Source organism: Xenopus laevis, chromosome 2L (assembly GCF_017654675.1).
Source record: "Xenopus laevis strain J_2021 chromosome 2L, Xenopus_laevis_v10.1, whole genome shotgun sequence".
Lineage (NCBI taxonomy): Eukaryota > Metazoa > Chordata > Amphibia > Anura > Pipidae > Xenopus > Xenopus laevis.
Window position 1 is genome coordinate 48,475,838 of NC_054373.1, and position 25,173 is coordinate 48,501,010.

Here is a 25,173-nt window from a genome sequence, read left to right on the forward strand (position 1 = left end):
GGTCTTATTAATACCTGGATGTCCTGCCATTTTAGAACGATTTCAGTGAGTACCTGCTCCCTAAGATTTACAAGAACAAAGAGTTTCCCTGGAGCCAATGTTTCAGCCGGAGACAGAAGAGTGGCAAGATCTAACCCTAGGAGTGCCATGATCACCTCATTGGGAATAATGGAAATGTACTCAAAGGATTGAGACTGGTTTGATTGACTGGTTTCAAAACTCATAGAGAGTGCGTCTGCCTTAATATTCTTAGAACTAGGCCAGTATGTTAAAGATAAATGAATTAATCGAGTAACGAATAGAGTCCATTTGGGACATATACAAAGACCCTAAGATCGACTCCCAAATGAGTGAACCCCAATTGCATGGGTTCCTCCCAAGGGTCAGGTAATGAAGGGACTGGTGTGTTGTCAGTACCATGTAATGCTGGTAAGGACGAACCTCTCTCAGCCCGCCCTGGCTTTAGTCTCCTATCAATTGGAATGGCTAACTTCATAAGGTCATCCAGGGTGGAAGTCAATCAAGTAATAAACTGGTATAACTCACCCTTGTTGTTTTTTCTTGAAGGTATCTTAAGCCCCTGCTTCCATCCAAAGCTGAATCCAATAAAGCAAACGAGGTGGGGAAAGAATACCAAAAAGCGCTTAGGTATTCTTTCCCCACCTCGTTTGCTTTATCCAGGGTGGAAGGAGGAGGATTGTTAATCAGGCTGTCTTTGACAGGTTCAGAGAGAATTCCACATCTTCACAGCTCTCAATTTAAAAAATCCCTTTCCGAATGTTTAGGCGGAACCTCTTTTCTTCTAATCAGAATGGGTGACCTTGTGTCAGCTGGAAAGACCTACTGGTAAATAAAGCATTAGAAAGATTATTATATGATCCCCGTATATAGTTATACATAGTTATCATATCACCCCTTAAGCTCCTCTTCTCCAGCGTAAACAACCGCAATTTGGCCAGTCTTTCCTCATAGCTAAGATTTTCCATACCTTTTACCAGCTTAGTTGCCCTTCTCTAGTCCTTCTCTAATACAATAATGTCCTGTTTGAGTGATGGAGACCAAAACTGTACGGCATATTCTAGATGGGGCCTTACCAGTGCTCTATAAAGTGGAAGAATGACCCCCTTCCTCCGCTGAATCAATGCCCCTTTTAATACAGCTCAAGAACTTATTTGCCCTTGATGCTGCTGCATGGCATTGTTTACAATAGCCAAGGTTATTATCTACAAGGACTCCATAAAAACATAATAAGTAAGGTCATAACGAACCTTACTTTCTCCTCTCCAGAGAGGGGGAAAACTGAGGTACATACATGCCTCTTGAAAAGTAAAAAACGTCCCCATTAAATTTATCGGGGAAGGAAATTTTTGGTTCATGGGCATTCCTCCTATTACCCAGAACAGGGGAGGGAGTATGTACCACAGGAACTGTGACAGGAGGTTGAACAACAGGATTAGAAATTTGTTGGACAGCATCCAACTATGCAGGCCTTGAATAATAAAGTCTTGTTTCCTGTCTTGTTCCTCCAGACACTGTCGGAGGATAGAAAGGAGGATCCCAATAATAACAGGAGCAGCAGCAGCATGACCTTCGGTGTCCATTTTATGGACAGTTGTATTGTCACTACCTAAATCCAGAACTAGTGCTAAGCTCCCAGTCACGGCTCATCCATGCTGCTGACCATAACAACTGAATGTTCCCGTGTGCCTGCAGTCCATCTTCCACATAATAGAGTCAATTTAAACCCGTGTACCTCACTAAGGGAGACCTCCGGAATGGTGGAGTCATTAGGTTCTTTGCCTTTGGTGGTAAAGGTTGTTAGTTTAATTCCTATCTTTGCTGGAAACTTGGTACCAAAGCATCTCTGGTTGGTGGTGCTTAAAGAATACTGGATAGACTGATGGAAGTCACTGGAGAGAGATGGCAGTACCCATTACTAATAAAGGCTTCATGTGACTACCCTTTTTCTTACAGGGGTTGCCCTTCTAAGCTACCCAGATCTACTTCAGGCCATGGGTCCCCCATCTAGCACCATACCTTGCCCATACTGGCATTAGGTGCAGGAAACAGGCTATTTGCCACATGCTCCAAAGAGCAGACAGGTCATCTTGGGTCATGGGAGGGAGCGATTTTGCCAAATCGAAAGTAGAAGTCGCTCTTGAATGCAGCATGAAGAACATGGCACCAATTACCCGGCCAGGTGGTGTTTAAAGTAGCCTGTCTGTGATGGAAGGAGGGGAAAGCTATCTGCCCTAGGTCAGTCAATGGGATTGCAAATGTGGTGGGGGGGAGGTAGTCTGCCTGTGATGGAAGGAGGGGCCTTGCTGAAAAACAATATGGAGGTTGGAAACTTCCTTTGCTGAAGGGCTGTTGGTTGGTTACTCGTTGATGTAGCCCGAAGAAAAGGCAGCTTTTGCCGAAAGGTACCGACCAGGTTTCAAACCCCAGGCCATTTGGGGGAGAAACCAGGCCATTTGCTGCACACGCCATAGAACAGACATGCAGAGATGCCGGATTTGCCGACTGCAAAGTAGCAGTCGCTCTTGAATGCAGCCTGAAGCCTGCAGTCCATCTTCCACATAATAGAGTCAATACAAACCCGGGTACCTCACTAGGGTCCTTGCCTTTGGTGCAAAAGGTCGAGAGTTCAATTCCCATCTTTGCTAGAAACTCCCTGGTTGGTGGTGCTTCAAGAATACTGGATAGACTGATGGTGGAAGTCACTGAAGAGAGGTGGCAGTACTGAAGCCTTTACTAAAAAAGGCTTCATTTGACTCCCCATTTTTCTACAGGGGTTGTCCTTCTAAGCTACCCAGATATCTACTTCAGGCCATGTGTTCCCCATCTAGCACCATTCCTTGCCCATACTGGAACTAGGTGCAGGAAACAGGCTATTTGCCACATGCTCCAAAGAGCAGACAGGTCATTTTGAGGCATGGGGGGGAGCGATTTTTTCGAATCTGATTTGACTGGCAGTGCCCAAATCGCCCCCTGATTCTGCTGCATATTTAAATAAATCACACCTTCATTTTAAACCATAAAATTTTTAAACCATAAAATTGCAGATTATTTAAGATAGTTAAGGCATGCTTCTCCTATCCTATACCTGTGTGAAAGCCATTCTTTTCATCTTTTAAATCGGCACCAAATGAATGCATTGAAATACAAAAGGCATTAAAAACAACACATGATAATAAATACCATTTAAAGGGTCATAACTTTAAAAATAATATCTTAATGTCACATTTTTTTTTTAGAAATCCGTTAAAGTAGCACTATTTTTGGCAGCATATACTGTACGTCCTATAGTATATGAGAAAGGTTTTCTTCTGTAGTTCTGTAGAGATCTGATTTGTAAACATGTTCCTTTTTGCCATATTCAGTTTGAATGGCTGCCCCTATGGCTACACAGCAGTGTATACATGATATTAGAGCTTGTGAGGCAAACATTTAATTTTTACTAATGCGGGATACTATGCAATGATACAACCTATTTCAATTAATATTAAACCCTTTCATGGTTTTGGGGGTTAGCGGTCCTTTAATGGACTTGTATCGACGGAATGCTTCAGCAAGCTGCAATGATCATGCTTACATTTGCAAGGTGCCACTGGCAAAAGGGCTATGTGCCCCAAAATGTTGCACTTATATTTTTATGATTACACACTATATTATACAAAGGAAGGTTGACCTGACTTGTATTTAATTAATGCTTGGATTCCGTTAGCTAACTATTGTTAGAAGATGCCACTTAAAATTTAACTTTTAGCCTCTAAAAGCAAAATGCCTAAATAACGTTGCAGTATTTTTATTCCCTCGTGTCTTTTTAAGAGTTAGTGCTGAACTTGTCACAGTCACAACCTTCTGCTTCACCCACTGTGCCCCCACTTTGCCACTCACTTTTAAGGGTAGGACTACACGGACATTTTCGGCGCGGTCCGACGCGCTGCGACAAATCGTATGCAACGGAAATAAGGTAAGAGACAGAAATGTCGGATGAAGTCGCAGCGTTGATCTGACTCAATGTGATGCTGCATCCGACAGTCGTGTCCCGCCGGATCAACATGTTTTTGGAAGTTGGATCGCGCCAAAAACATCTGCTTAGTCCTACCCTTAGAATCAGTGATGTCACGTCAGGTGAAGAAACAAATGCTCATTATATGCTGATGTTTCATGAAGCACCAAAAGCAAAGCATCCTTTACCTTTATTTGCCATATTCACAGTCAGTTCAGTACTTTCTGCTGAAAAGGCTGGATATGCAATACACCATTGTGTGACTTGCCTACTGAGTATGAGTTTTGTAAGTGTGTGCCAGAAATGACCTCCAAATGATAAACAGTGTTTACCAATCTAAGTGGGTTTGTCTCATCTAGGCAATGTTTCTCTTGCCTTTTAAAGGTTTCATCTACATAAAGTAATTAACTGGCATAGGATGTCAGATTTCCGTTCATAGAGGGCGAGATTAAATCTGAGGTTCTAATAAAAACACACCTGATTGCCATTTAACGGGTAAATTACACAAGTGGCTTTGCATGAAATGCGCAAACTGAATCCAAAGTGTCAGCGACAGGCCCACTTAGAATCTCACTTTAATAATTCATTTCTAACCAGCTGTTAATAATCGACTTCACGGATAATAAAACTTGACAATACGAAATGGCAGAATACAAACAAACAAAAAGTCAAAATAAATGGAAAGCTTGTTAAATAAATAAAGTGTTCATTATTTTTTCTTTTTTTTTTTTTTAAAGTAAGCACAATAATCTTTTAGTACAAACAGTGGAAACTGAATCGTTGGTAAATTCATAGCAGTGATTACCCTGGCGCCCACTATTTTATTGACAGTAATGTTTCTCGAATATCATTAGAACAAAATCACAGTGATTGTATTCTGGAACAACGATACACAGGAATGTTTAACAAAATATATTTATACCTATAAATAAATAGCCTATATTTTTACATACATATGTATATACACACATATGTAAATGGATAATATCTAGTTATGGTTTTTCAATGAAAAAATAAACTAAATTTTTTTTTTGGCGTTAAAATGTAAAAATTGCTAATCAGAAACTAAGAAGTGACTTCATGATTAACATACAAGTGGAACTGAAATGTGAATTGCATTATTTGATACTAGTTTAAATACCGGTAAAGCGGATGTTGAATGACACAGAAAGGATGCACACATTAACCTACGGATTCATTCCAAATGGTTGATAATTAGCTATAGGACACTCCAAAGGGAAAGAAACAAATTAGAAATGGGAAGCAATGACATTTCCAGCTAAGGTGTAACTTCTGGAGGGAAAATGCAACATTATTTGGGTAATAACCTGGCTGCCATGCCCAATGCCAACCCCCTGCTAACATGCATACAGCTACTTGTGTCAGTGACTTCGGGCAAGATAGTTTGTCTGGCCCAGTGCAAACACAGGGAAATCATAATGGAGAAAAGGTTGCAGGCTGCACATTGAGATTACTGAGTAATTGAACAGTTGGGTCACATAGTGGTGACTAGGCTCTTTTGCAGTTCTCTTTTGTCTTTTTGGCAGTTATGATGATTGTACTACTCAGCCTGGTCACAATTATCAAGAAACCTAACCAATAACAAAACAAACCTCATACAAAAAAAGCTAAGCTAGCCTAGCCAGTTCATTATATCTTAAGCAGCAGCTTGCTTCCCATTCATAAATGAGTAAGCTGGCCTCAGGCCCATAAGACTGAGAATGTTTATAGATGGACATTGAATATGCAGATCAATAAAACGAAATCAGGAAATGTCAGGCCCCATTACCAGCAAATCAAAAGTTTCTCGATTATTATATCTTTATAATGAAGATACTGGTATGCTTTGAGTTTTAATTGGAATTTATTTTAGTTAGCGCCTTATAATAAACCTGAAGAACATGAGGATTATAGCTTTGAAAAAGAAAAAAAAGTCAATGTTTTGTACAGGGGATTGTGATATACTTTTAGTCATTGATATCTAATCAGAAAAAAAGTGTCTAAAGAGCAAACTGAGTGGGACAAAAAATGCATTTTTAAAAAGCAAAATCTCAATAAAAATTAACAGGCATTGAAAGAAAGAAAGAAAAAATCAACTTTTTTGGAATCAAATAGAAATAACAATAAATAAATAAGAATCTTTCCAAAAATGGTATGATGATACAATTCTTCCACTTTAAAAAAAAAAAAGAATTTTCAGTGCTTGTAGTTAGAATTTTATGCTTCCCAGCTTTCAATCTGGTGATTCCAAAGAGAATATCAGTCTATTCATCTCATCGTCTTTCAGCAACCATTTACAACAGTACACTCCACCATAACAAAAATATATTTTCACGTGGGAAAATGGTAACATATGATGGAGCAAGATAGAATCATGGACTAAGTCTGCGTGATAATATACAAAAATTCCTTTCCTATTTATTCCTATGGGCATGGGTGATAGATCCAAATTTCCATAAAGATCTTTGCTGAACATGAGATAAAGGATAATTCCCCCATATGTAATAAAAGGCACTAAGTTTCCCCAGGTATAGTAGTCCATAGCAACCAATAAGATTGTTATTTTAAAACAGTAAATGCAACTTGCCGACTGGTTGCTCTTGGTGATTAGACCTGTAGCAAACTTTGCACCTTTCATTAAATTCCCCATTACGTTTCAACATCAAACACTCCTTGCTTTCCTATAAATTAGTATAATACTTAAGCCACAATATACACATCTTTATAAAAGGACTGCACATCAAGATGTGTGTTAAAATTGATAAAGGGATGAAGGATAAAATTATCTTTGTAACCACTGGCCACCAATGTAAAACACACTAGCTGACGTCATCCCTTGACAACCTTTTGCATGTGCCATTTAATACACAGTGTCCTAATATAATAAACTGTGGGAGTCTTCCAGCTCAAAAAATTAGTGGACTGATCACAGCCACTTGCTTTTGATTGGCATTACAGCATAAGGGTAGTTTGCAAGTGAGTCGAGCACTAAACAAAAACATTGCTTGGTTTCCAAGAGTGTCACTGAACAGGGCATCAGTCAGACCTATGTAAAACCCAGGCCTGCCAGATACACTGTTATAGCTGATAACTGATGTTTCTGCATGCTCCATATTGATAGCATATTCAGTATGAATACCAGACATCATTAAAAAAATATATTATTTTTATTTAAATGGTGAAAGAGGGGTAAAGGAGACATGGAGCACAGTACATAAGACTTTTCATTTAATACCCCAGCTTATTAATACCCCAGTGTTGGGGACGCATCATGATATTTTACATTAGGATGGCCACTGGTCACTTGAGTATGGCAAAGGGATACTGCAAACTATGCATTATGATAGCCAAAATATATTGGGATATAATATTCTTTCTAATAAGTCATATATGTGGATCTGAGTATAACAATAAGGTTTTATGACAAAGTAATGAAACAGGCAGAAGGAGTCTTCTAGTATCCTCTGAAACCCCAGGAGGGGATATATGTTTATATATATGATGTAGACTAGGCATAAGCATGCATGTATTAGTTGTGCCCAACCCTCTAGAGCAAAAGGATTTCATCTAAACCCTCTTAATAATGCTCTAGCAATTAATACTCACAGAGTAAAATAAAGACAGTCAACCTTCAGCCCTCCAGCTCTTACTGAGCCACAACTCCCAGCAACTCACAAAAGAATAATGTGGAGTTTTATTTAAACAACAGCTGGAAGGCCACAGTTTGAATATCCACAATTGAAGGAAGTTTTTTTTCTTTTTCTCAGAGTCAATATGTTCATCCTTTCCATAAAACATTCTATAAAAGGGAATAATGTATTGGTCCACCACGCCATGTCACAGACCACTTTTTTTCTGCAACACTCCACTTACTACCACAAACGTCTGTAAATTGTTTGCGGTTTTTTTTCTGTGTTATCATGCTCACATCAACTGTTTGCTTAGGCTACCACAACAAAGATGGTGGCAATGTTTCTTTTTATTGGTAAATGTTCCCTGCAGCTGTTACGGTTATGAAGATGTACAACAACACTATGCATACGTTACCCACTTCATGCCTTATTTCTTTAAGAGGTCATCAATTTGTATTCTACAAAGAAACATGTTAAAAAAATAACAAAAAAAAATATTAAAAGTTTATGTTGGGTAAAAGAAATAAATGTCCCATTTCATATTTACTGATTACAAGTAAAAAGGAGAAAAATGAGAAGTCACCACAAGTGGCTGCCAATGAGACAATGAAGAACCATAAAAATTCCAGCGCACTTGGCCCTTTAATGTTTGTCAAAGAGGAGGACTTTGGGAATGAGCCTTTTTCCAAAAGCCAATTACATTGTGGGTTAAAACCCTTATTACAGAATGTCTGCACTTCTCTTCCTTGGAACATGACTTGGTAGGAATGTTTGGAGTTTCAGGAGGAGTTGCCCGCCAGATAATTTACTTAGTTAATTAATTCTTACTTTATTAATTTGAGATCTAGGCTAGCTTCAAAGTGCTGACTGGAAATGATGGCATGGTTACCATAGTCACAGGGTTTAGGACTGTTTGCCCAACTAACTGGGGATGGTGGACCATTTGGGTCCCCACAGTTGGCTTTGTCATGACAGCCGGTTGACCCAGGTTTGTGGTTCCATTAACTTGTGGGTGAGAGATGGTGTGAGCAATGTGGCTCATCATGGGTTGACTTACTGCAACTGGTTGAGGATAAATGGGTAATTGCTGGCCCAGATGCGTCATGTGATTAATGGTTGCTGGGTGCACAGTGATGTGGCCAATTGGCTGAGCAGCAGTGGTTAGCTGTACAGGGCTTGACGTGGAAGGTGCAATATGAGCAATGTGCTTGGTCTGTGGCCCTGATATGACATGATTGAGAGTCTGAATGACAGACGCATGAGTAGTGGCCGTATGAGCTATCACTGTCGACTGCACCGCAGAAGCAGTCACAATATGAGTCTGTGCTGGAACCATAGCCTGTGTTGGAACCAGTGCTTGACTGGAGATCTGAGGCTGTGTGTGGGGTGAAGGGACTTGTTTCTGCTGAATGGACACATGTTGAGGCAGAATCGTGGAATGGTGGTTGTGGACTGCTGCACTTGATGGTATCATCTTTATAAGACCAGGCTGCTGACGTTTTGACAGTGCATTTACTGGCCTGTCGTCATCCATATCTTCGTCAATATTGTCTTCACCTTCTGCAAAGTAAAATGGATTATTATTATTAACACATATATAAAGCACCATCCCTGTACAATAAGTGGGTCCACATAATGAGGGTACAGTTTAAATATTAAAAAAACAACTGATGTAAAGAGGACTCTGCTCAAAAGAGCTTACAATCTATTTAATAAAAGGCACAAAATTTGCCCAGCAGCAGTAACCCATAGTAGCAACCAGATGTATATTTTTAAAAAGGTGAAAAGTAAATGCTACATGCTGATTTATTGCTCTAGATCAGTGGTCCCCAACCAGTAGCTCGCGAGCAACATGTTGCTCACCAACCCCTTGGACGTTGCTCTCAGTGGCCTCAAAGCAGGTTCTTATTTTTAAATTCCAGGCTTGGAGGTAAGTTTTGGTGCATAAAAAACAGGTGTACTACCAAACAGACCCTCCTATATGCAGGCAATTCACATAGGGGCTAAAAAAAAGCCAATCACAGCCCTTATTTGGCACCCCCAGGAACATTTTTTATGATTGCATTGCTCCCCAACTCTTTTTACAGCTGAATGTTGCTCACAGGCAAAAAAGGTTGGGGACTCCTGCTCTAGATGACTATACCTGTAGCAAACTTTGCACCTTTTATTACATAAGCCCAACAGTACGTTCTACTAGAGAGCACTTGCCCAAGAGGCAGACATCAGTGCCTATATTATAATATTTTTATTATAAACTGCAATATATTTAAGCTGGCCTACTTACTCAAAGTCATGTGTGGCCCTATTGTCAGTTTTATCTAATTCTTTCAGTATACCACTATGCATTTTTACAGGGACCGAGAGGCAGCTTTTTTTTTTTTTGCAGTTTATCAAAATTTTCCATACAGGAAGGTTTGGCATATATATATCAAAGCTGAAACCTTTACAGCCAGAATGTATTCTACTGATCTGAGCAGATCTGATCTGATTCCAGCAAGGAAAATAAATTAACAAACAAAAACTCAGGGTAACTAAGGTTACTGCTTGAAAAAAATCAATGAAGATTGGTGCCTTAACCCATATGTTTAGCTGCTTTACTAAAGTCAATGCTTAAATGGATACTGTCATGGGAAAACATGTTTTTTTTCAAAACGCGTGCTGCTCCAGCAGAATTCTGCACTGAAATCTATTTTTCAAAAAAGCAAACAGATTTTTTTATATTTCCATTTTGAAATCTTACAAGGGGCTAGACATATGGTCAGTTTCCCAGCTGCCCCCAGTCATGTGACTTGTGCTCCGATAAACTTCAGTCACTCTTTACTGCTGTACTGCAAGTTGGAGTGATATCCCCCCCCAGTAGACTAACAAAAGAACAATGGGAAGGTAACCAGATAGCAGCTCCCTAACACAAGTTAATAGCTGCAACAAACACAAGGACGATGCGGCTAATGGCGGAGCTCACCCGTGGTACGCCGGCTCCTGCTGGGTCGCAGCTCACGCGATACTTCTGGCTCCTTCTAGCCGGCTTAACACATACTCCAATGGTATCGCTACGGAGCGCCGATCAAAGCAGTCACGGAGTCAGGCGTTTCAATATCAAATTATTGGCTTTATTAAGCGCATTAAAGGTACAGTGGAGGGGGATTACAACTAACGCGTTTCGTGTCAGCAAGCCTGACACTTCATCAGAGTAATTAGTGCATACCTGTGTAGGTGCTTAAATAGTGACACCTATGCATATCATTAATGAATTAAAGGGAAAAAGAAGTGTTCTCACAAAATAATATACAAATATTCAAAATTATACATATAAAATATATAAAATAGTCATGTGTTTTATTTTATATGTATAATTTTGAATATTTGTATATTATTTTGTGAGAACACTTCTTTTTCCCTTTAATTCATTAATGATATGCATAGGTGTCACTATTTAAGCACCTACACAGGTATGCACTAATTACTCTGATGAAGTGTCAGGCTTGCTGACACGAAACGCGTTAGTTGTAATCCCCCTCCACTGTACCTTTAATGCGCTTAATAAAGCCAATAATTTGATATTGAAACGCCTGACTCCGTGACTGCTTTGATCGGCGCTCCGTAGCGATACCATTGGAGTACAAGTTAATAGCTCCCTGGTAGATCTAAGAACAACACTCAATAGTAAAAGCCAAGTCCCAATGAGACTGATTTTGTTTACATTAAGTAGGAGAAATAAAAGCCTGCCAGAAAGTAGTTCCATCCTAAAGTACAGGCACAAGTCACATGACAGGGGGCAGCTGGGAAACTGACAATGTCAGATTTCAAAATTGTATATACATTTTTTTTTTGAGAATTGTATTTCAGTGCAGAAGTCTGCTGGAGCAGCACTATTAACTGATACGTTCTGGAAAAAAACATGTTTTCCCATGACAGTATCCCTTTAAAAATTGTCACTTTGTTGTGGATCTAACCTAACAGAAGATGGGAATGTTAGGATCAACAAGAAGACATTGGCCACTGAAGACTAACATAAAAACATATTCACCAATAAGCATTCGCTTAGGTGATTTTTGTAAAAATATATAGCAAGTAACATATTATATTATTATATATTTGGTATTTTTTGCCTGTGTCTAACAAATTGTTATATAGGGGCCATGTCCGATTAAATATAGTTCCTGACCTTCCTAACATGTTTTTGAACATAGACAAACATTAACCCAAAGTATTTTTCTGCTATTACCATCCCCACCAGTAATATTCATCTTTATTAGATATTATATTAGGTAATTAGATTTATTAAATTTAGATTATTACATATATTGTTTATACATATTAATTTACAAAGTTGGCTGTTATTTTATTCTATGCTAAGTCACATAATTTTACTATAAAGAGTAAGGCATTTTACACTATGATAGAGCCAATTCTCCTTACTTGATAAACCTGTTAATATTCCATAATTAGACAGCAGGGGGCAGCAGGTGTAGATTTTACATTTTATCAGCAAACTAAGCTGGACTAAGTTAGATATGCTCCTAGTTAGTTACATGAACTCTACAAAATATGCATTTTATAGATGTTACAGCCAGAATTAGTCACAAGGTAAAAAGCTCTATGTACAGTGTATTGGTCGTGTCTGTGCAATATGAAACAGTGTATAAAGCACAGTGGTCTTTTACCCTACTACCTGCTATAAATATGGCTACAATCTTACCTTTAAGTGCACAGTTTGAGTCTGATATTAAAAAATATAATAAAAATATCATAAAAATATCATAAGTAAAGGCCAAGCTAAACACCAACCCTACCTATGGCACTCTGAATACCACAAAGGCTGGCCATGACTTCAATGGCAGCTGTAATTTATTAAGAGTTACATATTTCCGAATCATATTTATGCTAATACTGTTTTCTTCTCCTCACTGGCTAAGGTGAAGAGCAGAGAAAAAGAAAAAAAAACATAAAAGGAAATTAAACCGATTTCCTTAATCTACTGGGCAGGAGAACAAGCTCTGCTACAAATATTAATGCCTATCAGAATATAAATGCTTTTAATATATATATGACCAGTACAGGGTGGGACTGGAGCATTGAGGGCCCACTAGCGCTGCAAAACAAAGGGTCCTTCTGGCAGTCCCTGGGGGCCCCCTCCAGACCTCCACAAGGCAACCCCTACATCGTGGCAAGCAGCTTGGATGCGCGAAAGACGTGCTGAGCGCATACGTTAACACTGCCGCGGCACAAGGCGAACAATGTCAGCGCACAACGCCAGTTCTTTATGGGACAGCCACGGGAGCAAGTCTGGTTTTATCCTGGTGTCCCGTCGGCCCAGTCCAACCCTGGAACAGTACTATTGTGCATACTAATAGGGTTAAATGGTGTATTATATCTTGGAATCGTGGAACAAGTTTGTATAAGCACTACACACTAAAATATACTACTGAATTAATAATTTAGTGCTACTATCACATATATGCCAAACAATGATGTATGAGAAGAGCCACATACAAGAACTGCCAGTGTTATATCAGTGCGATATACCTGAGGCTGTCGAGGTAGAGGCTTGGTCATCCTCTGGCTGAACGGTCTGTCGAACAATTCGATCAATCTCAATGATGTCCATCCACTGACTAAGATCATTCTTCAGATCCGCTAGCCGCTGTTGTGTGGCAATCTTCTCCCTTGCTAAGCGCTCCATTTCATGCTCATATTCTTTTTCTTTCCTCTTCAAACTCTAAAACAATAAGATCAAAATAGAAAACACAGTTGAATAGTTGAATGATTGAACTTTTTTCTTTTTGCATGTCACAACAAGGATTCTGCTAAAACATCCCTAGCCTAAAACAAAGTACAATGGGTGCGCGAAAGAGAGAGAGACTAGAAATTGCTGTCAGTGGCCGCAGGGAAGCAAATCAGACGAGAAACTAACATATAATGAAACAACAGCATTTGATTTAATTGATGTTATTTTTACAATAACATGAATAGTAATAATGAAACAACAGCATTTGATTTAATTGATGTTATTTTTACAATAACATGAATAGTAAATGTTACATTCTTCAATCTTAAGAAATTAGGAAAGCAATTTAGTAAATTAGGAAAGCCCTTTTGCGCTACACACTGCTGGGGTTAAATTTGTACAATAAACAATGTCCCTCTCCAGATCAGGAAATCTCTTTGCCCCAGTTTGCTGTAAACATCACATTTGTATAGTGCTGTGTAACTCATGTATCCCCAGATTGTGTCAGGAATGAAGCCAAATTAATGCTGCAAGTAAATATACACACACCTTTCAGGTCTACAATATGTTTTCACCTAAGATATATATTTTCTTTATAATTTGTAGTTAGTAGATGTGGTAGTGTAGCCAACCTTGAATACAATAACTACAGATCCGCTCATTTGGTAAGGTTTTGCCTTTTATCCAGTAACAGTATCAGAGAAGTGCATGGTGAGTGTGATCTGCTGCAGGCAGCGTGCTTGTGATGAACTGTGCTGCTGTTTTAGTTAAGATTGCTACATATGAAGGGTGGTTTCTAGGTTATGGATTTTTCTCTTTCCCATTCTCTTTCTCCCCCCCCCCCATAAGTATGCAGGCAGTGAATAGATTAAAGACTAGTCAGGGAGAAAATGTTCCCCTATGCAAGACCACAGCAATTCTGTATCTTGGCTACTAGCGGGCAACTCACACTTTTGTAGCTGTGAATTTTTTAAGCTTTGATCGCCTTGTTTTCCCACTAACTGAAGTAGTATGGGTTTTAAACAGGTTTATATTGTAAGTTGGTGCTGTCAATTCATGCATTTATTAAGATTTTTCAGTGTGCAAATTTGGCTATTTTTGGGCTACTTTTAAGGGTCAGGGCACACACTCAGATTCGGGGAGATTAGTCGCCCGGCGACAAATCTCTTCTTTGGGTCTACTAATCTCCCCGAACTGCCTCCCGCCGGCTAGAATGTAAATAGCCGGCAGGATGGCACTCGGAGCAACTTCGATAAACAAAGTGCTCTAAGTGCCATTCTAGCCGGCAGGAGGCAGTTTGGGGAGATTAGTAGACCCGAAGGAGAGGAGAATTGCCACCAGGCGACTAATCTCCCCGAATCTACGCATGTGCCCTGACCCTTAAAATGGCTTTTGGCTACTTTTTGGCTACTTTTTTGATAGCCCTTGGCTGGTTTTGTAATGTAAACCTGGCAACCCTGATGTTTATGTGCATTTGACGGAGAACATACTAAAATGACTGGAATATCTAGGGCTCATTTGCCAACAGGTGAATTGTTGTGTGCATCAGCTGTCGGTGTCCTGGAATATGTCAATCAGACCCTGCTGCAATGGACCTTACAATCTTGGTCCCAGTCAAAGCCAAAGGTCCATTTGAGCATGAAGCAGTTAACCAGGTTTGGGCGTGTGGGAAGAAAACCCAGGCAGGCACTGGGACAGCATCCTAACCAGGGACAGCATGCTAACCAGGGACAGCATACTAACCAGGGACAGCATGCTAACCAGGGACAGCATCCTAACCAGGGACAGCATCCTAACCAGGGACAGCATCCTAACCAGGGACAGCATACTAACCAGGGACAGCATGCTAACCAGGTCACAAATAAAAGCCCTGACTGGGATAAAATCATACATTGCTGATGTTTATTGCTTTCATATATAATGTGTTATTGCCAAAATTGTACCAGCAGCAAATATCTGTTGTCACTCAGCTCTTAAACAAAGGTCTAACCCTCACACAGGCAGCGCCTAACTTACCGCGGGTTACCGCTTTAAGAGACTCCTCCCCCCTTCCAACAACCCACCCCCTTTGATTTCACAGAAGTCACACACGTGTCAGCAAACACGTCAGGCTCTCCCAGTCCCTCCTCCCCTTTACTCCCTTTTTGCCGGGAAATGAATTGGAAGGCAGCCAGTTGCACAGCCGCCCCTGCTGCCAGCGTGCATTCCATTTATGGCTTGTACAGACAGCCTGCCACAAGCCGTCACCCATGTGCTCGTAGAAGAGGGAGAGGGAGGGGGTGGGGAGAGCAGGCGGTAGAAGAAGAAGCGCGTGGGGAAGGGGAGAGGGAAACACTGGCAGGCTTCCCTATATAATGGTGTCTGCCTACAATCAATTGAATGAATCAGGGAAGTCACGAGATAGTTTAACCCTTCTGTTGCCGAGGAGGGAACAGCGAAATGGCAGGAAGAGGGAAATGCTGGGTTTCTAATATTGCAGAGACAAAGCCCTGGTAACAGTCAGGCATTAATACTTCAGTAATCCGCACAGACTCGCTTGTGTTTGGTACCTAAGGAAACTCCAAGCAGCTCATCGTCAGCTAGACTACACATTGCAGCTTTATTTATGAGTCACATGCTGCCACAGGCTTGGGAGTTGAAGTTCAGCTTGAGAGTTGCACACTGGAAATGCTTGCTCTAAGCAATCAGCACACACGTCTTGGCTGCAGGCCTGCTACAATACCTGCCACTTACTTCTCCATCACATTTCTCTAAGTGCTTCACTCACCCACAATGCAAAGATGTTGGAACACTTTATAATATATATATATATATATTTATAGTATCCTTGTTGCTGCTGATTTTTCTGCTCTTCCTACACTTTAGCAGGATGTAAGTGTGAGGCCTAATGTTAATTCTAGCGTGCTGAAAATGAAGCAGCAGTGTACATAGTGGCAGATTAAATCTGCAGTGAAGAATGAGGATAGAGGGCAGATACAAGTAGGGCTGCCACCTTTTCTGTAAAGAAAATACCGGCCTTCCTATATATTTATCTTTTTCCCTATTAATAACATTGGGATCAACCATCATTTTTACTGGCCAGGCAGGTAAAATACCGGCCAGATGGCAACCCTAGATACACGTAACATGTCAGCTCTAAAGCTGGACATAGATGCAAAGATTTGTTCAGATATGTACGATTTTCGGGCAGTGTGGAGTGTCCCGTCATTTTTCGTGCCATGGCAATCCGTCATTCAGAAAGGTTAGAAAATTTTTGCCGGCTACCGATATATCTAGGAATGCACCGAATCCAGGATTCGGTTCTGGATTCTGCCTTTTTCAGCAGGATCCGTCCGAATCCTTCTGCTCGGCCAAACCGAATCCCAATGTGCATATGCGAATTAGGGGAGGGGAGGGAAACTGCATGACTTTTTGTCACAAAACAAGTAAGTAAAAAATGTTTTCCCCTTCCCACCCTTAATTTGCATATGCAAATTGAATATGCAAATTAGGATTCAGTTCGGTATTCTGCCAAATCTCTCGCAAAGGATTTGGGGGTTCGGCCAAATCCAAAATAGTGGATTTGATGCATCCCTAATTATCTCTGCATGTATTGCCGATCTGACGATATCAGTGGGAGACTGTCACCAGCTTTTGCCGGACCTATCTTTCTTACGATTGCTGTCAGGGGCAGAACATCATCTGATCTGTTCTTTTACTACTTTATTTGATCTGAATGGTTAGTGGCAGGTCGGGAGATGACACGAACGATCGTTCGTCCGATATGAAGGTAAATCTGCACGTCTATTGTCTACTGACTACATTAGCAGAACTAGGTCACAGTCCCACTACACAAAGGATAGGCATAACATAATGGAAAGAAGCTCTGTAAACAATATGGTCTCCTGCTCCTTTGTTCATTATTCCCTTCCCCATCTTCACTAGAAGGCCTGTGTCGTTATTATTCAGCATAACATTGTGCATGCTACTGAACATACATTTTGCATATGGCACTGAATGACAGTGGAGGTCATTTACCAAGATCGTGGGCAGAAGTGCAAATGCATGAACAGGTGCATGATTGAACCCTTTAAAGAAAAAAAAATAGTTTCCCCTATCAGAGGGGAGGACTACAGCTCACACTGCAGTTGGGGGAAATATGAGTTTAAAAAAAAAAAAACTCCCTTTGGACAGCCATATTTAGTGACGAGAATGCGAATAATGGGAGAATCTCCCACATGTATGCACATATGTAACAAAAACTGTGGCATGGATTTCAGTGCCACAACATTGGCCTTTAAGGGGGAAAATTTGCCCATACCTCTAGTGGGAGAAACAATTTAAGGGTGATAGGTGTACAGAGCACTTATGCCCTTGTTCTGTACTACACACTTGATTAAAAAAAATCTAGTTCAAGGCGAAGAGTGCAGAATCACAGGTGCAGGCCAGCCCTGTCCTTACTGTCTGACATAGGCCAGGCAAAAAATACAGAGCCCCATTGTGGCCTGTTTAGATCAGCCTAAATGTGTCTTTATATGTTAAGACTAAAAATATAATATGACCAATCAAAATAGGATACACGGATGAGTCAATTGTTTATGGTCTACCCAGTCTTTGTCTGGTCAACCCAGTTATATCATTCAGCAAGGGTAGTGCCCGGTCTGCTTCCTCTATAGTTACACCACTGATTAGTAGCCTACAGGAACCAATCAGATGTTTCCTTATTCTAACTGCAGTAGAGTAGTTAAAGGACCAGTAACATCAAACATTTTTGTTAAAAAATTCGTTAGTATACAACGAAAAATAAACACCAAGACAAATTAAACTTTTAAATAGCAAAAGCCTTTATTAAGAAATAACTTACAGATACTCCACTTCCTGTCCTCTTCAGAAACGGCGAAAGGCGACCATCCATCCTGCAGTGTTCGATTTCTCCTCCCTGGCAATTCTACTGACAGCAGCGTGTTGGCTGGTGGAGCAGGGTTTGTGCTGGCTGTACGGATCCCTCTGGAGAAGGCTTCTCTCGGCTTTCTTTGGTATCTTGGCTGCTACCCAGAAGTGTCTCTCCTTCTTGAACTTTGCCTTGTGGCCCCTGGAATGTCCCCTGGAATGCCGCTTGGTGACCCGTGCTACTTTGCTGATGGCCGACCTAGCAGCGGTGGGTTTCTTATGCCTGTGCTTCCGGCTCAGCGTCTGCAGGTTCAGTCTGAACGAGCCGTGATGTGGGCAGTTCCTCTCCCCAAGCTTGCGAATCGTGTCAGCACCAGTTGGCTGTACCGGCCCGGCGGTTTCTTCTTCCTCTTCTTTCTGGCTGCTGCGGAAGAGGCAATGAGTGGCGCACGGGAGAATCGCGTAGTTGTCAGTCAGGCTGGAGACGCGGGGCGGGATGGCAGATCTCAATGCCGGCACAGAAGCTCCCGTACGCGCCCATGGGGAGCTTTGTGTGGCAAGGTGCTGGTGCTGTGCGCTTAGTTCTCTTTTGCACAGTGTGCACAGGCATAAGAAACCCACCACTGATAGGTCGACATTCCAGGGGCCACAAGGCAAAGTTCAAGAAGGAGAGACACTTCTGGGTAGCAGCCAAGATACCAAAGAAAGCCGAGAGAAGCCTTCCCCAGAGGGATCCGTACAGCCAGCACAAACCCTGCTCCACCAGCCAACACGCTGCTGTCAGTAGAATTGCCAGGAAGGAGAAATCGAACACTGCAGTATGGATGGTCGCCTTTTCGCCGTTTCTGAAGAGGACAGGAAGTGGAGTATCTGTAAGTTATTTCTTAATAAAGGCTTTTCTATTTAAAAGTTTAATTTGTCTTGGTGTTTATTTTTCATTCTATACTAACGAATCTTTTAACAAAAATTTTTTGATGTTACTGGTCCTTTAACAACTGCTACCAATTGCTGGGAACCATGCCCACAACTTCTCCATGCTTCCCACTGCCTGCTTTAGTATGTATGTCTCTGTGTCGAATCAATTTTTGAAACCTGCAATAGACCCCCAGTCCCGACCTGCTTGGACCGACCCACTACCCGACTTGAACTTCCATATTCACAACCTCTGACCACAATTACTGTACTGTACGGTTTCTGCAAACCAGAAGCAACATCAACAGAAGTGGGCAGGGCAGAAAAAAGTTTTTAAAAATGTATAACATAGATAATACAAGAAATATAGAAAAGACTCACAGCCCAACCTGCAGACTGCAAACCGCATCTATACCTACAAGCCACAGGATACCTGCTTTTTGTTTTTTTGCAGGTACCCAACTCTCTGCAGGACTCACCTATCCACCACTTCTGGATGGAGGCCTACAGCTTTAACACAGAATCTTACAGCAAGTACAAATCACACAGTTCCCCCATTCCCTAGCCCAGTTTAAATTATGCTGTGAATTTGGGTGTTCACTTCTTGATGTACTTTCCTATAACACTACTCCTCCCTTCCACACACAGAGATTATTCCAAGAATGTTGTTTCACAAACATCCTGTAATGCCAAAAAGAAGTTCTTTGAAACTGCTCCTCTTTATGTGGAACTGGAGATGCAGTGTGATGAAACGAGCAGTGTATACGAGGCAGAATTATATTGAAGATTGGTCAAGTGTTACTCACAGTCCCATAAATCACTGTTTTGGAATTTGAAATATAATTACAGATGAATAAAGCGTTACAAAGTAACTCAATCCCCTACCAATACTTGTACCTCAGCTATGGGGCTTTTCTAGGTTCCTAGCAACCTTTTAGGGCTGAGCTCCACAGACGTTTTTTCGGCAGACCGGCATGCGCTGACGAAACGCAGGCAGCAGCTCAGATGCAATAACAGGCGGCAAAATTGGACTCACTGAAAAGTCAAAGGTAAAAACTATATTACATCCAACACGGCACGAGTGGATGTGAATGCAGAAAGCAGCATCTTTATACGACACTGACTGTAGTTTTCACCTGCAACTTTTCGTTGAGTCCCAGTATATGTCCGGCAGAAGTGAGGCACTAGAAAGCTTAACATCCAGCCCGCACCTGCCAGAGGCCATAAACTTTGTGCGGAAATCTACCCGAATCCGCCAGACCCGCAGGCTTTGGTTCAGCCCGCACATCACTACCAGACAAGGACTGATTTCGGCCTGTGGAAAAAAAACAGGCAGAGAATCAACTCCAACATTGGCATCTGCTTTGTCTGCACCCAGGACCATTTGTGTCAGTCCGGTTGCAGGCACATGCTCGGATAAGCGAGAGTATGTATTTTGGAACCAAATCTGGCAAAGAAGGAAGCAGATGCCAACCTCAGGGCTGATTCCCTGCTTGCTTTTTTCCCCGCAGGCCAAGATTAGCCCTTGTCTTGCATTAGCCTTAGCAGGATATCTGCACATAATCTAGCCTCTTCCTTGTGTCTGTGACACTACATTTGCCACATTTTGTGCCACCCATTAAGAGAACAGAGATTTTAGTGAGATACAAGTGGTTGGTATACTTTTTGTGGCCTTTAATGTCACTATTTATACACAGGTATGCCTCGAGTTACATACACTTGACTTACATACAACTCAAACTTAAATACAGAGGCTATTACAGCAACATACTGTGGTTTGCTTGGCCTTTATTAACATTTAGCTTTAGTAAACCACCCGCCCCAATTCCCTCTGGCATGTTTTGTCTACTGCAGAGCACAGAAAGGTAAAAAATAAATACTATCTTAAGACAAACATCGGTCTTGTTGCATTTAATAAGTTAATGTACTGAATATGTTTCAACTTACATACAAATTCAACTTAAGAACAAACCTACAGACCCCTATCTTGTACATAACCTGGGGGCTGCCTGAATATTAATTGCCTGCAAATCATGGGTACACACATTGTTCTGTTCCTATAAGATCTACTGTATAACAGCAGATGTCCTGTACCCAAGGAACATATATTTTTTACATAATTACACTTATGAAACAAAATGGAATGAAACATTCCATGATAAACTATGTAAAAATGTGCATGAAATTGCAGTTTGCCAGTTTGAGCAGGGATACAATTCCCTGGAATAAACAATGTTTGGCTGTGAAAGAGTATTGGATTGTCAAAATAATTCCAGTGAGCTGCTGCAGAGATTGGATATGTCTTACGTTTTTCTGGACTGAAGTCGTAACAGCCCAACGAATAAGCTAGGTCTGTGGAATGGCCATTGGTCCAGGTCAGATGAGGACAGTACATTGTAAGGGCTTTAAGATACATGTGGGGGGAACTCGTTGCACTTCTCTCTAACCTGCATTCCTTTGGCATAAATAGGATAATCCGGTATGTATTAAGGGGATTTGTCAAACTTGTTGCGTGTGCAACATACTGCAATCAGTGTGCTATGTCACAAACATCAACAAGTCCCCAGCGAAACAACAAATATAACATTTTGTAAGGGATACAAACATCATATATACTTGTATACAAATCGGCAAGATGTCTATTGAGCAGGGCTGAAAATCAAGTCGGACCTCATCTGTTCATTGATGCGGCCCAGCAATCCAACCACTTGTACTGCTGCATTATGATCCGATCGTTGGGCCCTAGGGCCCACGATCGGATCAGTCCAATATCGGTCACCTCAAGGTGGGCATATCGGGGAGAGTTCCGATCGTTTAGAAACAGCGTCAAACGAGCGGATCTCTCCGTGTATGGCCACCTTTAGGCTTGGCACTCTTCAACAGAAATCAGGTTGATTTCTGTTTTAAGTTTATATAGTGCTCAGATATAATTTTGTTCCACTTCTGTTACAGTGGAAACCGTTTCTAACAAAAAGGGTAAGACACAGTCAATAGCAGCCTATGGTTGTGGCACCACTGCCAGATCTATGCATGGCAGGATTAGTTAAAGGACAAGGAAATTCATCATTTTACAATTGCAGTATAGAAGGTACCCATTGCTGAATTAGATCTCAAGCTCTTATATTCTGCTTATGTCAGTCACTGCTCGTTGGTTCAATTTTCTGAGTCTGCTTTGTCCCGGCCGCCATCTTTGCTTTTCATACGAAGGACTTCTCTACCTGCCCGCTGACCCTTGCTATGCGTGAGTACTGCTCACTGTAGGTAAAAATGTGCTCCTGAAAAAGATTTTGTGCTTAAACACCTACTGAAAGCTCATAGTCTTGGTCTTCTTTATTAGTCAGCAGTTTTGGTATATGTAAATTAACTGAAAGTTGAGCGAATTAAGAGCACAATTAAAAGAGGATTATGGTATGCCTTTACATGGACCAGACTTTACATTTACATTTTCCTTGTCCTTTAACCACTGTTCAAAGGCACCACTGGACATGATTTCAGAACATTAATGGGGTCAAAGCATATTGTAATACAAGTTTGAACTATTTTTAATAATACAAAACAGATGTCCAATATAAAGGGCACACAAAGTGGCAAACCTTGAGCTCCTAATTACAAAAGCTGTCAGAAGAAGCTGGAAACTGAATTTCAACAGCAACCGGAGGGCTGCACTTTATACGTCACCACCATAAAAGCACTTAAAGGTTTTATCTCCTGTTGAGAATGCTTCAACATAACAAGTATTTTCAGTTTTTTGTTCAAACATGGATTCACTGCTAATCTGTTCTATACAATTTATGTTTTTGAGGTGGATTTATATACATATTACTGCCTAAAAGGCCTATAAGTTAATGAGCATTTCTAGAAGCAGTCTGGCTTTAAGAGCTTGCTCATGAAATTCACATAACTCACAGGAATCCCCAGAAGCTTCACATATAAGTTTGTTGGCAGAGAAATATATTTACTCTTCGAGTTGATGAACCGAAATGTCACATAGAGCATCAATATTTGTCATGGTGATTTGCACCCTTGAGGGATAAAAAAAAAAATAGGGAAAAAAGTTTCCTAGAAATCTGATTCCTTGAGGTATGAAAGTAGATGGGAAAAATGAAAATTACTTTTATATTTCAAAGAGCTGAAACAATTAATGAAATGTTGCCAAGTTTCCACAGAAAATTCAAGGTTAAAAAAATGAATTCATTAAAATGTATCTGAATAACTATGCAAGATAATGTATGGCTTTGCCACAGGCTATAAAAGGCGATTTTATAATAAGGCCCTATTTCACAGGATACTACAAACCATTTCTTATAGTTTAGTTCTTGCCAATAAATTCAGTCTCTACATTTTCCTTGTATGATTGAACATAATAAAGTATGATGAAGGTATTGAGATTTTGTTTTCATTGTCTTTAAAATAATCCTTATCACAGAACGTGAAGGGTACATTCAGTACAGTCCATTTGTTTCCATATAGTTGGCCAATTATTCACTATATCTATACATAATGAAAAACAGACTGTAGGCATTGGAGAGGAGTTTAAATACAACGGCTACTGGTAACAAGTTACCCACCAGTACACAAAAAGGAAGATCAAATGACATAGTGTTTGAGTAAAGTGAGGATCCTATAACTATTCTGCTAGATAATATTAGGACTGCTTTCAGTAATGTAGTTGACATTTTTAATTATGAACCAAGATTCACCTTATTTACAACTGTAAATACACCTGTAGCACTATCTGGAAATAGGAATGTTTTGAGGCCAATCCCTAGCACATACTCCTACAGAACCAGCCCAAACGACACAAAGCAAAGGTTGCATTTTCAACAAATCAGCTATTAACCAAATTATGGTGACAAAGGTCTGGGGTTTTAATATTACCGGAAAGCATCAAGATTAAAATGTGCACTGTGGGAATACCATGGTACATATAAAGTTTAGCTTTCTGTGATATTTTATGTAAACAATATTTGTGTGAGTTTATTAGGAAGCAGCACATTTAAATTGACTTTTATCATGATGTAGACCAAGATATTCTGAGACTATTTTGAAACTGGTCTTCATTTTACACGTATTGTGTTTAGCTTAAACAACTGATGTGCACTTGCAAATAAATTAAGGGAAACCTTTTCTCTCAAAATGCCAGCAGCAATTAGGCCTTCTGGAATCTAAATTAGTCTGGTATGGTAAACATGGAAAATGACCACATTGTCACAGTTCTAAAACACTTTACAAAGTATAAATTGGGGCAGCTTGTTGCCTATCTGAATGAATAAGTTGCTAAAGCCTTATAAATTATCTTGATTAAATGGGAATAAAAATTGTGACCTGAATGATGGCCCCTGAGAGAGACTACGGTGTTAAGCAAAAAAACACTTGCCGCCATATTGTTTGTGCTATAATAATAGCCACTTGTGTCATCACTGTGTATTCTGCCTACACAGATCAGATGCCAGCAGCTGTGCTTAGCAGTCTCAGTTGTAAGTCATTACATGGAGTTTTTAACTAATTGAAGTGTTAATGCCTCATGCAGCTGATTTTAGTTTTGAGGGAGAGGCACCCAGATTAAAATCCGTATTACACCATAACAGGTATGGGCAATGTAGAGCTGCATATATGCACATTGTACAACAGACAGAATAAGCTAGCTATAATATATCTGGGTTTGAGCCTCAAGACGAAAAAAGTGCTTTTATATATAAAAGAAAATCTGCAGTAAAGGGAAGTGGCCTCATTTAAAGGGGACCTGCCACCCAAAAAAAATTATTCAAAATCCTATTTTATCACATTAGTCAAGCAAAATGAACTTTAATTACACTGTTTAAATGATTTGAATCTTGTTTCCTTCAGTCTGGGAATTCAAAATGATAGCACGTAGGCAGCAGCCATTTTGTGGACACTGTTTTTAAGGAAAGCCTTGCATCATCTCAGAATCTTGTTTGTGCACCAGAATGGGGTTCCCGATGTCCATTCCCATGCCCTGGTTACACAATTAAATGGCAAAGAGAATGGGGGGAATG

At 40.5% G+C, this 25,173-nt stretch overlaps 1 protein-coding gene across 3 annotated transcripts in view; it reads right to left on the reverse strand.

The window, feature by feature from the left end:
• Positions 1–4,799: 4,799 nt before the first annotated feature.
• The window catches only part of mnt.L (MAX network transcriptional repressor L homeolog), a 60,773-nt gene continuing 40,399 nt past the window's right edge, over positions 4,800–25,173 (reverse strand). The window contains exons 4-5 of one of the 3 annotated variants that reach the window (XM_018245290.2): positions 13,174–13,366; positions 4,800–9,207 (exon numbers count right to left, since the gene is read on the reverse strand). In XM_018245290.2, the coding sequence (XP_018100779.1) occupies positions 8,492–9,207; positions 13,174–13,366 (909 nt within the window). In that variant the 3' untranslated portion in view covers positions 4,800–8,491. 3 annotated transcript variants of the gene reach the window in all.